Source organism: Ovis aries, chromosome 22 (assembly GCF_016772045.2).
Source record: "Ovis aries strain OAR_USU_Benz2616 breed Rambouillet chromosome 22, ARS-UI_Ramb_v3.0, whole genome shotgun sequence".
Taxonomy (NCBI): Eukaryota; Metazoa; Chordata; class Mammalia; order Artiodactyla; family Bovidae; genus Ovis; species Ovis aries.
Window position 1 is genome coordinate 9158316 of NC_056075.1, and position 16890 is coordinate 9175205.

Here is a 16890-nt window from a genome sequence, read left to right on the forward strand (position 1 = left end):
GGGTTTTAGTCTTGCAAGTTACAAGTCTAGCATGCAAGTTACATGCTTAGCATATTAGAATTCTATTCACTATTCTGACACTGACCTTAAGAGAAACTTAAAAAGGAATTACAAAATATATACATAATCCAATTCCTTTCCTTTATCCAGAAGCTGTAATATTTTGTCTACAAATAAAACAATTCCAGCTGAAAAACAAACTCCTACTGACAAATGTGTTTATTCAGGCACACTCAACGCTTGAGACATCTGCAACACCAAATCTTCCTGTTATAGCTACTAAGCAATGTTAGGTTACTGTGATCATATAGGCTATTTAAATTACTCCAATCCAGCTACTGATCACATGGTGAGTTCTGGATCACCCTATACGTGGGGGACTGAATGAGAAAGGAGAGAAACTGGACAGGAGACACTGAATTGATTCAAATATTGAGTTTCTAAACTCTATTTTAAAAAGGCCAAGAAACAGTTTAAGATACACCAGACTTACCAGAAGTCTTCCACCAATGAGGCTTTTAGAGAAACACCACAGCTGATCATTTCATCTCAATCCCTAGAATAAAGACCTAGGGATATCATGGAAACAGGATAACCATGAAGAATGCTCAAAAACTCAGCCTGGCCAATAGACATGTACATCAGTGTGTAGGTGTAATAAAATGTGATAGGGAACATTTGAACATACCATGCCAGGCTCTGTGCTAGGTGTCTTACAGGCATCATCTCATCACACACCCTGTGAGTGCCACTGTCACGCCGCTTTATAAATGAGCATGTTAGGTGACCAGTCCAAGGACACAGTTAATTAACGGAGAGTCTGCATTTAAACTCTAGATCTGGTACTTCTAGCTGTCACCCAAAGTGAAACTATGCCTTAGAACTGAGAGCCCAGTGCATGCCAAGGCTCAGGTCAGACACGGCTGTAGCAGAAGGACCTATCACGTAGCACTAGACAGTCTTTAAAAGCACAGAACAAGGGTTCCTCAGTTACCTGAACACACTGAGGTTCCTAGATGAGTTATGTGGTAATGGCCTTGTGGTGTTGGTTAGTGAATTTTTCTAACTTCATCCGATGATTAAAACTATGATAAATTTAACTATTACTATTGGTTATTCTGAATTTAAAAGAAGATAAAAGAACACGAAGAGAGGTATATTACCCCTATTTTTGATCAATATGCCATCAGAATTAAAATTAAATGACTAAAATAAAATACTAAACAAAGTAATAAGTTAGATACTAGAATGTATGCTATAAAAATTATACAGCAAGATGAAAATAGTCTAAGGGCAAGTTTTATAAACCAAAGTAACCCAGAAAATTTTATGTAACTGAAATAAAGGAGTAAGTAGAGAAAACTCAATTAAGAGGGACCTCTTTATTGCATATTTATAAAATAATAGTATAATAGTTATTAAAAATGGAGATGAAATATTTTATTTTTGGTATCTTGCGTTTTGCATCAGTTTTTCAATCATCTTCACAATTTTTCAAAACTTGAACCTCTGCCCCACCCATCATTCAAAGGACAAATGATGAACAAACTATCCAATGGGTTCCTGTGAGAGACTTATCATCAAAGAAAGTAATTAATAACTCATAAACAAACAACAGAGTTTTCAAAGAAATACAGTAAAAACAAAAAGTCAGAAGGCAACTCAAGATCATACGGTGCCATTTTCCTCATGCCTGTGTTTTAAGTGCCTATAACAGAAGTCTGGTTAATGACATTTTGGACAAAATGTGTCACCTTTTGTGCACATAGCATCAAACGACTGCAGATACAACAGGGGGATTCTGATGTGTGTATCCGTGCTAAGTAGGGCATAAGTTATAATATGCTAAGAAAACAAAAAGGATTACAAAATGGGTATTTTTAGCACATTTAGTAACAGCTAGTTTTAAACTATCATTTCATTTTTGATGACCAAATTATATGACATAATTAAGGAACATATATTTTTAAAATACTGAAAACCCATGGTTACAACAGAACTGTTACATTAAACGAAGAAAGGAAAAGTCACATACATGGGTTGAATGGCACTGAGGTTTTTCAAAGTTATTCTTTTGCGAGGCTTTCAGCCCACCTTTACATATATCAGTAAAAAAAATGTCTCTACTCAGCATGCTCGCAGCAAGAGGTGAAGCAGGTGTTGATCACACAACTGCCTGACAACCATTCAGTGTTGATCACCGAACAAACATTTTTATTTAATTATACCGACAACCATAATTAAGCCACATCTAAGTTTCTGATGTCGCTGACTTCAACTATTAACTCCAGAGAAACACTCAACTTAAAAAAAAAAAACCAAACACCTGAAATAAGTGACAACTAGAAATGGCTGAATCATTGTATGTTTTAGACACAACCATTAATCTTAGTTTTGCTATATGCTATTTGGTACTTTTTGATTCAGTAGTTGGGATTAAAAAAAAAGTTTCTGTATTCAAACCTATCTACAGAATGTCAATATAAAATGTGTGAATATATACATTTAATACACACACACACACACATACACATACTCTCACGTATCTAGAAACCAGCACTTAACCACGTCTCCAATTCTCACTAATGACTCAATAAATCATTTGTTACCTTAAGACCAGCTTAGACGCTATAAGGCTGCAACATATGGCTAAAGAGGTCAAACACAAGCACCCACAGTCAGGCCGATTAAACTGTTCCTCCTCATGATTTTTCACAAGTAGTAATACCATTTACGTAACAACTATGTCTCAATAACTTAGAATTCAGAGTATAAAACCAGTGTCATGAACATAAAACTCTCTCACTGTTGAAAGAACACTCCTCCTTCAGTTATTTCCACTAATGATAAGAGGGCACACCAAACTAGACCATGTTGAACTGTACACATGACCTTTACTCTTAATCTAAACAGACGTGCGTTAAAACACTCTGAAATGCTGCATCCTTTGACTTCTTCATCTTTTCAATTGCCCGGTGCAGGTCCTGTTGCTGCACAGGTCGAATTTCATCTTCATCATGGCTAAAATGTAAAAAAAAAAGACAAAAACAAAACAACCCATCAATATTCACACAGCTTTAAAATACATCTCCCTAAAGTATTTTACCAAGATTGAAAAATGAAGTCTCTTTCCCATCCAAAACCCCCAAAACAACCACAATTAACAGCTTATGGAATTAATCTACACAGATAAATATCTTAAAAATTTTTAGAAAACACTGACTTAAAGATTTTAAAATTAAAAAAATAAAAAAAAGAAAAAAAAAACCCAACACTGACTGCCAAGAGGCAGGAAGCTTAAATGGCTGACTATAAACATTATAGCTTGGTTAAAATCAAATACTTTACACTAAGAATATATAAGTGTGAAATTTGATCTAAATAGGATTATAATTCTAATGAATAAATAAATTATTCCCATGAAAACTGGAATTAAAAAGTAGAAGTTGTAGGTATCTATTATTCATGTACGCGTTTACTTTTGAGGAACTGAAAAAAAATTCACTGCTATTAATATAAACCACCCTCTCCAAGTTCTCCCCACTTCAGTGAGAAGGAAACACAATCCAATATACAATGTCTCCTCGGTCATTTACAAACACTTAGGAAAAAAATTCAGGGAAAAGGTTATGATAACCGAAGTGCATTACCCACATTTTTCATACTGAAATGTAACATTTTCAGGGCTCTAAGGACAGCAGAGAAACAATTTTCATTAATGTAATTTAGCCAATAAACAGATGGAGTGACCCTCTCCACGAAGGGGCCCAAGGAAACACTGAAGATAGGTCCAGAACCAGTGCAGGAAAAACTACAGGTTAAAAGGGTGGCTTTCATATGCCCCTTTCTACACCAAGAAACCTTTTTTGGCAAAGCTTGCTATGAGAATACAGTGTAATTAAGTGCAAGAATAAGACACGCAAATCCAGATCACTTGGAGTGACAGCCTCAGGGGATGAATAAGGGAGACTAAGAATCAGTAGGGCGAGAGCTAGAGAACTCATTCCGCACAAGCCCCCAGCGCACACTGGTTTGCTAAGAGTCACAGAAATTCTTCATTAGAAGGTTGATATTTTGAACAGGGGTTTAGAAATGGTCAGTGTTATACCAGTCTAGGGTGAATGACCTTATGGGAAACAGGACACTGGTTCATCAGGGCTGAGCTATTTCCAGTTCACTAATACACCTGGTACAAAATTGGTTTCTTAAGCTCAAAATACTTTGAAACTGGTTTCATGTAAAGTTTGTTGCTGTCACAAATGACTCCTTTTTTTAGTGAATACATTATTAACAAGTTGAAGTCTAGTCAGCAGCAACATCCCCATAAATATGAAATTTCTGGAAGACAAGGTACTCATTGCCATATGAAATGCAATTTAAAAATTTTAAAAACAAAAGCAATCTAGAGATATCAGAGCAACAGTTTTCATGGTAGAAACGGGCAAGCCTCCGTTTCTGTGGGCTTGAGGTAACCCAGTTCATGGATGGTCAGAGAAATTCAGTTTTCACTTCTTTCTCTTCATTCCAGATGCTCTCCATAACCACCCTCCCTTGCAAATTCATTTCCAGAACCCCCTTCGGAAAAAAGGCAACAAATGTGGTGAATTTTTTATTTCAATTTATCTTTTTATTTTGTAAACAGAGCTGGTATTATAAAGCAAAACAGAAGACCTAACCTAACCTTTTAATAACCGAAAAGCTCTAAAAGGGTCTGACAAATATTAAGAGATGAACTCTAAATACACATACCTTTCTTCCGATGTAGAATTAACATATTCTCTGACACAGAGGAGGGCAGCGTCTCGACACATTTCTTTTAGGTCACTGCCTGAAAACCCATCAGTTTCCTGGGCAACTTCTAGCAGGTCCACGTGCCTATCCACCTTAAGCAAAAAAAAATAAAACAGACTTTAAAAAAAATATAAAATACACAGCAGAAGATACATCCAAACACTTCTTAGAATTAAAGAAAGTTAAAGCATACGGGAACAGCAGGGGAGGAGAATCATTAGAAATTTTCAGTTGTAGAAGTTTTCTTTTTTTAACCATTAAAGTTTAAGATTTGAAATCTACTTTTCAATAATTGTCACTATGACCAAAACTGAAATAAGTCTCACGAGACACTTCACAGAGTGATGGGGAAGAACAGGCATTCAAATGCTGTTGGGCTGACTGGTACGTATTAGGAAGGTCCCGCGTTCCTAAGAGGTGGGGCACTTTTCTGGACACTAGTCAACGTACATGGCGAACAGTCCGGATCATGAAGTCCTGAGTCTATTACAAAAATCACACTCCACTGACACAGTCTAACCCTCATTTGAACTGTCCCGCTGTGGTATTCTATTCTAGTTCCTCAACACTCATTAAGCACCTATGGTTTTGCTCCCCAACTAAGCTTATATAGTAAAGCTAATAAAGTGATCCTCCTGGGCATATAACAGACTTATAATTAAGCTTATAAGAAGATTAAGAAGAGAAAGTAAATAATTATAGTAACTAATATGTAATAAATGATTCTTATGTGTCATTTGCTATCCTAAGTACTTTACATGGATTATGCTCATTTAATCCTATCAGGCATGCATTCTCATTTTTAATTTCAGATAATAGTAAACCCTGTACAGGTTAAATAAACTGCCCAAGGTCACACCACAGACTGAGCCAGCATTTGAACACTGTGCAGAGATCCAGCTGTATTTCTCCCCCTATCTAGCTAACCATTTATCTTAACATTTACTTTCCCCAAGTTGATATGAAATGCCATCTTTATCTGTTACTAAATTCCCACTTGTCTTTGTGGAAAACTCAGTGTAATTAAGAGTAGCAACTCTGCACAAGGACAAGAAGAGACTTGGAGGTAAGATGACACGGAGGCTACTGTTAACTCTGCAACTGTGACTTCACATGGCAGTGTTCTCATTCCTAAATGTGGAGATTAAATAAAGAGAAATCACACACTCACATACTCTCTGACAAAAAGAAAACCACCCAGAAGGGAGGTGTGAAGGAAGGAAAACGGTAAACTATATACAGATAAATGTAAATGAGTTACTATATAAACAGTAATAAAAATCATTTGAGGGTAGAGAACTAAGTGGGCTTCCCAGTGGCACTAGGGGTGAAGAACCTGCCTGCCAGTGCAGGAGACATAAGAGACCTGGGTTTGATCCTTGGGTTGGGAGGATTCCCCGGAGGAGGGCAAGGAAACCCACTCCAGTGTTCTTGCCTGGAGAGTCCCATGGACAGAGGAGCCTGGCAAGGGTCACAGAGTCAGACACGAATGAAGGGACTTAGTACGCAGGCACCTGGAGAACTGAGTAGCACTAAATAGGAAAGTGTGACTTCCAAATGACTAGAGAAGAGGGAAAGAGAAGGGAGCGCACAAGAGCAACGCTGGAGAGGGAAGGACTGGGGCAGAGGGAGGCGAACTGGAAGGTGGGACCAGTATGCCTTTTTTAAAAGAGTGAGCTGTATTAAGGATCTATCCATAAGGAATGTGAAAGACTGGAAAACAGTATCATTTCAAAAGATGCATTTTTTTCTTCAGAGAAGAAAAAACTCAAAATACAAGGCTATTCGTATGTTTGCATCAAAAACTCTAAAATCTGCTCAGGAATGAATAAGCATGATAGTGCTCATCTTACTATATAAATTTGTGTGCTACTGATTTGAAGCATCTTTTAGCACAATTAATTTTTTTTCATATGCTATTAAACAATATGCTTTCAGCATAATATTAGCAGCTAGTAGGAAATCACACATTCCCATGTCAGCAATTATCCAGAGAGCATTCATATTCTGCATCATAAAACTGACTAAAGACTCATCTTCTGTGCTTTCATGAGTAAGAAACTGAATGCTAAAAATTTCCTGTACCAATGACAAACCTAATTCTAAAAGAATTTCCAAAGATACTACAGTTTAAAAAGGCAAAATACCTATTATGTTGGCACAAAGTTCCATAACATTTGCTGGCAAGGCTACAGGGCAAGAGGCACTCTATCTAACACTGCTGGTATAAAACAGTAAATTGGCATGAACACATTTGGCAACCACTACCAAAATTATAAGTGCTTCCCAGGTGCTGCTAGTGGTAAAGAACCCACTTGCCAATGCAGGAGACATAAGAGATGTGGGTTCAATCCCTGGGTCAGGAAGATTCCCTGCAGGAGGGCATCCATGCCTGGAGAATCCCGTGGACAGAGGAGCCTGGCAGGCTATAGTCCACAGGGTCGCAAAGAGCTGGACATGACTGAACTGACTTAGCGCAGCCACACCAAAATAATAAATATCATTCTCTTTGACCTGCTGCTGCTGCTGCTAAGTCGCCTCAGTCGTGTCCAACTCTGTGCGACCCCACAGACAGCAGCCCACCAGGCTCCCCCGTCCCTGGGATTCTCCAGGCAAGAACACTGGAGTGGGTTGCCATTTCCTTCTCCAATGCAGGAAAGTGAAAAGTGAAAGTGAAGTCGCTCAGTCATGTCCGACTCTTAGCGACCCCATGGACTTCGGCCCACCAGGCTCTTCCGTCCATGGGATTTTCTAGGCAAGAGTACTGGAGTGGGGTGCCATTGCCTTCTCCGATACTCTCTGATCCAGTAATTTTTTTTTCTGGGAAATTCACCCCACTAATGTTTCTGGCACACGTGTCAACTAACACACGTACAAGGCTATTCGATGCAGCCTTTTTGTAGGAGTGAAAGACCAGAATCAACCCAAGCGTCCTCCAGCGTGGCGCTGATTAAATAAACTATGGTCCACACATGCAGGGGAACCCTAGGCAGTACAAAGGAGAAAAAGAGAGCAGGATGAGGGGACCATTTGCTACCACGGGATCTCAAAGATTAAGTGAAAAGCAGCAGCGCAGAGAACACTGTGTATGCTTTATTAATGTGGCTTATGTAGAAAAGGGGAGAGGAGGAGGAGCGCCTTCTATTTGCTTGTATAGGCATAATGCCATCTGAAAGGACACGTAAGAAACGAGAGAAATGAGACTTTTCCCTGTTTATCATTTAATATATGTATTTTGACTTTTGAAACATGTGACTGTACTATTTTTAAAAACCTTATCAAAGATTATGATTATCATATATTTTTAATTCTAATTTTCAACTTCAAAAAGTATTGCAATGAAATGAAAAACAAAACTTCCCCATACTTCTCTGCAAAAACAAATGTATAAAACTTGAAACTGGTCTGAAAAATATCATAGGATTTTAATCTATAAATATGAAAACACATGGCTATTTAAAAAGCCTTTAATTACCTTTAATTAGTTCAAATATGCCATGGTGACTGAGTTATATGAGCAGCCAAGAGTTCTATAGTAATTTACAAGTTCAAAACTACATTATTCTCAGGTTCCTTTTTCATTCCTAAAATGATTTTATGAACATAATTTTTTCTTTATAGGATGGGGAAAAACTGTGATTTTCTACTTACATTTTCATTTTTCAAGATGAGTTTCAGGATTGCTTCTCTTTGTTTCAGAGCCTAAAAGCAGGATAATTTTCAATTAGCATAAGAAAAAATAAGGATCAACTAATTTTCCTACTATTTCTTCCTTTTCTTGTAAACTACCCAGTACCTACAGGAAATGACAGAAACTCTGACAGGTCATGGAAACTTTTGACTAAAGCAAGGTATAATTCTAGACTCTAGAGTAATCATTTGTGGTTCTTGTACTGAACTGTAACTTCTTATTCTGAATCCCCAGTGCCTAGCACATGCCTTGAAATGTTTTTCAAGTGAGTAAAGGACCAATGTCTCCTCTACAGCTCTGCGAATCTCCCTTTCTCCAGTTAGGAAACTTCTGAAAACTCCTTACTGCCATAAAATTTTTACCAGTAACTGGATGAGACGGCAAGAATACCTGCTTGGTTCTTCCACTCAACATGTAACTTCATGTCCACTGATTTGTGTTAGTGAATTTTATTTAGTGTTGATACTGAGTTTGTTTATATCCTTGCATGCTTTCACCTTCAGTGATGCAGCCTAATACTGTACTAGGAACAGGAGTTTTTAAAAGAATATCTTACATATATAGTAAATACAAACGCTTTTAAAAATTATTGTGGGTGAACTTCTGCCTATTCCCACAACTGCTTAAAACAGAAAACAAAAAAAGGAGAGCCAATTACCAGGAGTATCAAATTAAATGATGTGAAAATCAAAACCAAACCAAACTGCTGTTTCTGTAACTGTGTTAAGTATGAAGGTGAATTAATTTGGTATGTTATGTGATCACCAATAAGTACTTTCTGTTAATCAACATTTAACTTGGAAAGGAATTTTAAGGTAAGGTTTATCATATACTTTGATATCACAGTTATGCATAAGGAAAAAATTATCCTATAAAATGTGTGTGTGTGTTCACTAAAAACAGAATGAAAGGGAGATTAAAAATTCCGGTTTCTGCATTAACAGTATACAAATTTATGACAAACTTGATAGACTGTGTTACACAACCCATTCTGAACTCACGCAATGAATACATTAAGCCTACAGCCTTAGCAAAGGCTGCTTTACAGGCTGTTGGCACCCTGTGTTCTGTTCTGTGGCTGTGCACCAAAGCCCTCTGTTTGCCATTGGACTATAAGCAGAGATTCTAGCAATGTACGCTTTACTTTCAGAACCACTGAAGTGAACTAATTAATTCTAAAAATATTCTGATGTTCTGGTAATAAAATAAGATCACATATCTTGTATGAAGCATATAAAGGTCATCTAAAACTTCAGCAGTCAACCCCTTCCGCCTCATAACCACTGATTTTCCTTGGCGCCTTCTAACTGAATATCCCCAGAAGTCGCCATTAAATATGTGCTTCCACACTTCCTTGCCTTTGTTCACTTCGGCAGAAAAGCATTTCCTCGCTTCAGTTCAGTTCAGTTCAGTCGCTCAGTCGTGTTCAACTCTTTGCGACCCATGAACTCCCTGTCCATCACCAACTCCCGGAGTTCACTCAAACTCATGTCCATTGAGTTGGTGCTGCCATCCAACCATCTCATCCTGTCGTCCCCATCTCCTCCCGTCTTCAATCCTTCCCAGCATCAGGATCTTTTCAAATGAGTCAATTCCTACCATCCTTCATCCTTCAAGCCCAGCTGGATTCTGTAAGTTTCACTAACTCCTCGGACAGAATTATTAGTTTTCACCACCCTTGCAGTTGGTTACACATACCTTTGTAAAGTACATATTGCATTATTTATTTTTGTTGTCTGGCTCCCCCTGCAATACAGAGTTCTTTTAGGACAGGGGCCATATTCTATTTATCAGAACCCAGTGGGTATCTGACATACAAGCTCAATAAACATTAATCAAATTTTCCAGTCTCCTGTATCACATTAAAAAATCTCTCCACTGAATTATCAGGTAAATTCTCTAATAGACTGCCTAAGTAAATGCATACCCTCCAGAGGAATCAGAGGCTGTAGCTGTAGCAAACAGCCGATCAGAGTAATTTTATAGAGACCACAACTACCAATTTTAGATAACCACGTTTACAGAGACAAACTGTCAGGCTAAAGAATATAAAGCAGGGCAAAATGCTCAGGCCAGAGACGCTAATGTGAAGGAGTGGCAGTGGAAGCTCTAAGCAGCGATGCGTGCAGCACGGTGTTCGCACGCTGCGCAGTCGGGTGCCAACCCTGTTTTTCTTTTTCAATCTAAAAGCAGACAGAATTCAAGATTTGGGGATTGTATGCAACAGAGTATCAGCAAGTTATCATCCTCTACTTGAGGGTACTTTTAACCAGCAAGAGTGCTAGAAGTTACAACTGGATCAACACCAAAATCAGATTGTCATTCTTATATTAAAGTGCAATATTTACAGGTTAATCATTAATCCTGTCCGAGGAAAGCACCAATTACAACTGCTAATAATTAATCAAATAAATAGCAGATGTTCTCCCTGTCCAGCCTTCCGAACAGAACAGTTCTTTAACCCTAAAACCCCTAAATTTCATCCTATCCTAAAACAAACCAATAATTTACATTTTCTTATATATCTTCCATGGATAACTTGCTACATTCTAAAGAAAATCACTAACATGTCTAGGGAAACTTGACGTAATTCTATACATTGGAGAGACGCAAACGTATACAGACGTAAACAACACTGATCTCAAAGAGAGTAAAAAGGCAAGAGAAGGAGCAGAAGGGCAACAGTAACTATGGGGTTCTTGCTCTATTCCTTCCCTGCCGGTGATAAATAATAAGTCTCATTTTTTTAATCACTCCCTTCCTGAAATCACAGATAAAGATCTGCAAAAAATGAGTATTTAACTGTTCATAATATTAATCAAACCCACTTACAGGCTGGTTGATATGGAATCTCGTGGGCATTCTCCTCATTATAGCTGAATCCAGATCCTGAGGACGATTAGTAGCTCCCATCACTATGACCTAAATATATAAAGAAAACAAAGTTATTAACTATACCAGTAATACTCCTTTTAAGTTGTTACTGCTAGGGCTTAGAAGATATAGAAAATTAAGTGGGGCTTATACTAAATCTTCTATAAGAAATCTGTTTTAATCCAGTATTACTCAAATATTTATAGATACAAATCAAAGTTAATCCTAAATAGATCAAATGATAGCAGAGCTGGTAAGACTGTTACATTTCACCAGACTTCTAGTGACTAAAATAATATACTATTCAGTTATGAAGGAATTATAAAAATTTTTAAAAACCTCCTGTATTTTGCAAAATATGGTCACTTGATCGCTACATGTTGAATAACTGAAAGCTATTTATGTTAACAGCTTGGCAGTATATGTGACAGAATAATTCAAGTCCTTTAATAATATTAAGGAGAGAATCATTTCCCTACCAGAGTCTGAGGATTCTGGTAATAGTAATATATATACTGTGTATTTTTTCCTCTAGAGTTCACACCATCATTTCACAATACTATCAGCACTACAGGTAGAATCTTCTTAATAATAATAGAACCTCAACCAATCCAAGGGCAACAAAATAAAAGCAGACATCAAAATGCTGGGTAGAATATTAAAAAATAGAAAAGAAAAAAAAATTGCTGGTGGCCTTGCCAGCCTCTGAGTCTATGCCACTTATTTATAAGGGATATAGAGATGAAAAATCAACAAGAATAAAGGCAAAGATACACAAAACAATTTAATTTCTGAAGGGCTTCAATATTACTGTTATTATTGACATTTCTGTATAATGCAGTAAACATATACATCTGCTCTCTAAAATGAAATTTATTGGTATTCTAATGAAAACTTTTATTTCAGCCTGAGATGTCTTAGGTTTTTGAAATAGTCTGAACTCTAACTCCAGAACATGTTGAAAAATCCACCAAGTTTTATATTCTACTTCTACTCTTTACATTAAACGTCACTCAACAGCCAAATTACTTTCTTTTTTTTTTTAACAGAATTAAACCATTTATTAAATGCAGACAAACTCTGTGATGTATAGAGACCTTCATGTCACTCAGTTCTTTCCACACTTACTGCATTCTTTAAGCACTCAGCCTCCTAAGCTTTTATTTTATAACATTAAGAACTGATTAATCTAGATTATCATCACTACTCAGAGTAAAACCCTGTGAAATGGACCTGAGATTTAAATACAAAGAAGAGATTTTAAAAGAGACAAAAATATGAATTAACTTTTTCATAATCTTGGAATAAGAAATCTTTTCTACACAATACAAAAGCCTAAAGCCATAGAGAAAAGGCTGATAGAGCCACCCACTGAAAAGAAAACTTCCATACGTTTAAAAAAAAGACAGAAATAAGTCAGAAGACATACAGAGAAAAATACCTGTAAGATATGTGACAGAGACCTGAGTTCCTTAATATACAAACTGCTGACAAATCACAAGAAAGACAAACAGTCTAACAAAAATAAGGAAAGGCATAATAAAGGACAGTTCACAAAAGTGAAATTAAAAAGACAGTGAAGTGAGTGAAGTCACTCGGTGTCTGACTCTTTGTGATCCATGGACTGTAGCCTATCAGGCACCTCCGTCCATGGGATTTTCCAGGCAAGAGTGCTGGAGTGGATTGCCACTGCCCTTTCCAGGGGATCCTCCCAACCCAGGGATCAAACCTGGGTCTCCCGCATTGCAGGCAGACGCTTTCAATTAACCAGGAGAGACTGCCATCTACAGGGAAAAAATCTAAATACAAATTTGAGAAAAAGTTCCAAAACATAACACAATTTTATAGTTGGTTTAACTGGTCCTCAAGTCAAAATATTAATGCTCTTACCTGTTTCTCTTTATTGACTTTCTACAACTCTAGAAAATTAGTAAGGAAATTTCTACCCAATGTAAAACAAAACTTATCTTTAGAAGTGATCAAATGAGTTCGTTTTTTATACGAGCAAAGATCAACATTAAGTACATTCTGACATTGAGTATTCATAAGATATTAAAAGAGAGACTCAAAGTGACATGGAAGCTTGTTGAAGATGGACTCTATTAGGTTGAGAATCACAAAAACCATTGTGGTTGAGGAGGTACCTAGAAAAAAAACTCAAAAGGGGGCTGAAATTTGAGAAATATTCTAGGTAAACAAACAGCCTAAAACAAAAGCCCACTATGAAAGAGGAAACCCTAAAAATTAGGATCAAGGAATACAGATAAATTTAGCACAACATGGTCTAACAAATACATGTAAGGTAATAACAGATATCCATGATGAATAAGCAAAGCAAGAGTGACTGACATTACTTAAAGAAGCAAATTTTAAGTGGTAAAACTGATAATATTTACATATATATTAATTCTAGTCCAGATAGGCTAAAATTAAAAATGGGAAGCAACAGTAATTTTTTAGTATTTATGTAGCAAAATTAATGAACATCTTAGGTATTAGTTAAGACTGAACTGAATACTTTAAAAAATCTTTAAAACAAAATATTAAAAAAATTTTTTTAACTTATTTTACATTTAAAACAATCAGATCTAAATATGTCTCAAAAGTTGAACTATGTCAATTGATCCCCTAAAAACAATGTTAGCTTTTGTGTCTCATGTATTTCAAGATGAAAATATGTCATCAACCAAGTTGGATTTCCAGTAGTAGTGACAGGCTTAATGGGGTCATGCAACTATTTTTGTTTCCTTTGTGGCAAGAACCACACCATGGGGCTTTGGATGAAGCAGCTCTGAAGTATACTTCATTCAGATATTATTATTTCCTTGGTTTTAAAACTATACTCTGATAAGACATAATATTAAACTATTTTCTCTTACAGGAGCTCACTATTCAATTCTCTGCATACTATAAATACTACTGCTTAGGAGGATAATTAGTTTTTGGAAACCTGCAAACCAATCTCATTGAATAGATCTATCAGAACAAATTATTAATAAAAATTATTTCTATTAATTCACCTACATTTATCTCTGTTGTGCTTTCTTCTCTAGTCATCCAACACTAAAGGCAATTTTCCTCAAAATGAAATTATATTTTCATAAAGGGACTTTCCTGGTGGCTCAGATGGTAAACAATCTGCCTGCAATACAGGAGACCCAGGTTCAAACCCTGGTTTGGGCAGCTCTCCTGGAGAAGAAAGTAGCAACCCACTCCAGTATTCTTGCCTGCAGAATTCCACGGCAAGAGGAGCCTGGGGGCTATAGTCCATAGGGTCACAAAGAGTTGGACATAACCGAGTGAAAAACAAAAGGGACGTAGGAGGAGGATATGGGGCTTAATTTTCTTCCTGAGAATTATGTGTCTCAGGACTTCTGATCTGTGGTAATGTGACAAAGGATATCCTTAAACTCTGGCTACAAAACATGTAAAAATTAATAATAACGTATTAAAAAAAACCCTCAAACAATAAGTCTGCAAAAAAGTAAAGCAATTACACTGACAGGTGTATTTATCAGTAAAGCCTATCCATATAGTGGAGGTAAGCAGAGGCAGCAGCTGACTGCACACCATATGGGTGTGAACAGATTTTAGACAGTGGGTGTGCTGGACTTCTGACAGGCTAGAGGGCCTGATCAGAGAGCATTCTACATAGGGCTGGGACTCATGGAGTATTACGGCCTGAGAACAGTGGTGAAAAATTAGGAAACCTATTCAGCAGAGTCAAGCCTTGGTTCTTGGTAAGACAGAGAAACTTACACATATAAACATATGAACATAAACAGCTACAGTGATCAAAATAGTATGTTACTGGCACAAAGACAGATTCATAGATCAATGGAACAGGACAGAAAGCTCAGAAATAAATCCACACACCTTTGATCAATTAATCCACAACAAGGGAAGCAAGAATACACAATGGAGAAAAGACAGTCTCTTCAATAAGTGGTGCTGGAAAAACTGGACAGCTTCATGTGGAAGAATGAAATGAGAACATTCTCTAACACTATACACAAAAATAAATTCGAAACACATTAAAGAACCAGATGTATACAACTCTTAGAGAAAAACATAGGCAGAACACTGACATAAACTGCAGCAGTCTTTGGATCCACCTCCAAGAATAATGAAAATAAAAACAAAAATAAATACATGGGACCTAATATTAATTGCCAACATAAACAAACAGCTTATGTAGTTCAATATCAAAATAATAAACAACGTGATTAAAAAAAAATGGGCAGAAGACCTAAAAAGACATTTCTCTAAAGAAGACATGAGTGAGTGAGTGAAGTGGCTCAGTTGTGTTCGACTCTTTGCGACCCCATGACTGTAGCCTACTACAAGGCTCCTCTGTCCATGGATTTTCCAGGCAAGAGTACTGGAGTGGGTTGCCATTTCCTTCTCCAGGGGATCTTCCCAACCCTGGGATTGAACCCAAGTCTCCTGCATTGCGGGCAGACGCTTTACCATCTGAGCCACCAGGGAAGTCAAAGAAGACATACCGATGGCCAATAAGCACACAAAAAGACACTCAAGATCGCTGATTATTTAAGAAATGGCAATCAAAACTACAATGAGGTGTCTGTCACTCACACGGGTCAGAATGGCCATCATCAAAAAATCTGTAATCAATCAATGCTGGAGAGGGTATACAGAAAAGGGAATGCTCCTACACTGTTGGTGGGAATATAATTCGGTGCACCCACTAAAGAGTAGAATAGAGGTTCCTTAAAAACTAAAAATAGAGCTAACGTATGATCCAGCAATCCCACTAGTGGGCATATATCTGGAGAAAACCGTAATTTCACAAGATACATTAACTGCAAAGATCACAGAAGGACTCACAATAGCCAAGACATGGAAGCAACCTAAATGCCCAATGATAGAACAACAGACTGATTCAAACTTGGAAAGGGAGTACGTCAAGGCTGTACACTGTCACCATGGTTACTTAAGTTATATGCAGAGTACATGATGTGAAATGTCGGGCTGCATGAATCACAAGCTGGAAAAAAGACCGCCAGGAGAAATACCAACAACCTCAAATATGCAGATAATATCACTTTGCAAAGAGGAACTAGAGAGTCTCTTCATGAGGGTGAAAGAGGAGAGTGAAAAAGCTGGCTTAAAACTCATCATTCAAAAAACTAAGATCACGGCACCTGGTTGCATGACTTCATTTCAAATAGATGGGGAAAAAGTGGAACCAGTGACAGGTTTTCTTTTCTTGGGCTCCCAAATCACTATGGACAGTGACAGCAGCCATGAAATTCAGACACTTGCTCCCTGGAAGAAAAGCCATAGCAAACCTAGACAACATATTAAAAAGCAGAGACATCACTTTGCTGACAAAAGTCCAGATAGTCAAAGCTATGGTTTTTCCAGTAGTCATGTGTGGATGTGAGAGCTGGATCACAAACAAAGAAGGCTGAGCACCAAAGAACTGATGCTTGTGAATTATGCTGCTGGAGAAGACTCCTGAGAGTCCCTTGGACTGCAAGGAGATCAAACCAGCCATTCCTAGAGATCAA

At 37.3% G+C, this 16890-nt stretch overlaps 1 protein-coding gene across 2 annotated transcripts in view; it reads right to left on the minus strand.

Annotated features, from left to right (window-relative positions):
* Window positions 1-1363: 1363 nt before the first annotated feature.
* Window positions 1364-16890, minus strand: part of ATAD1 (ATPase family AAA domain containing 1) — a 39824-nt gene continuing 24297 nt past the window's right edge. For both annotated transcript variants that reach the window (XM_004020011.4, XM_042238675.1), the window contains exons 7-10: window positions 11315-11404; window positions 8443-8493; window positions 4750-4883; window positions 1364-3021 (exon numbers count right to left, since the gene is read on the minus strand). In XM_004020011.4, coding sequence (XP_004020060.1) covers window positions 2901-3021; window positions 4750-4883; window positions 8443-8493; window positions 11315-11404 — 396 coding nt within the window. In that variant the 3' untranslated portion in view covers window positions 1364-2900. The remainder of the gene's footprint in view (window positions 3022-4749; window positions 4884-8442; window positions 8494-11314; window positions 11405-16890) is intronic.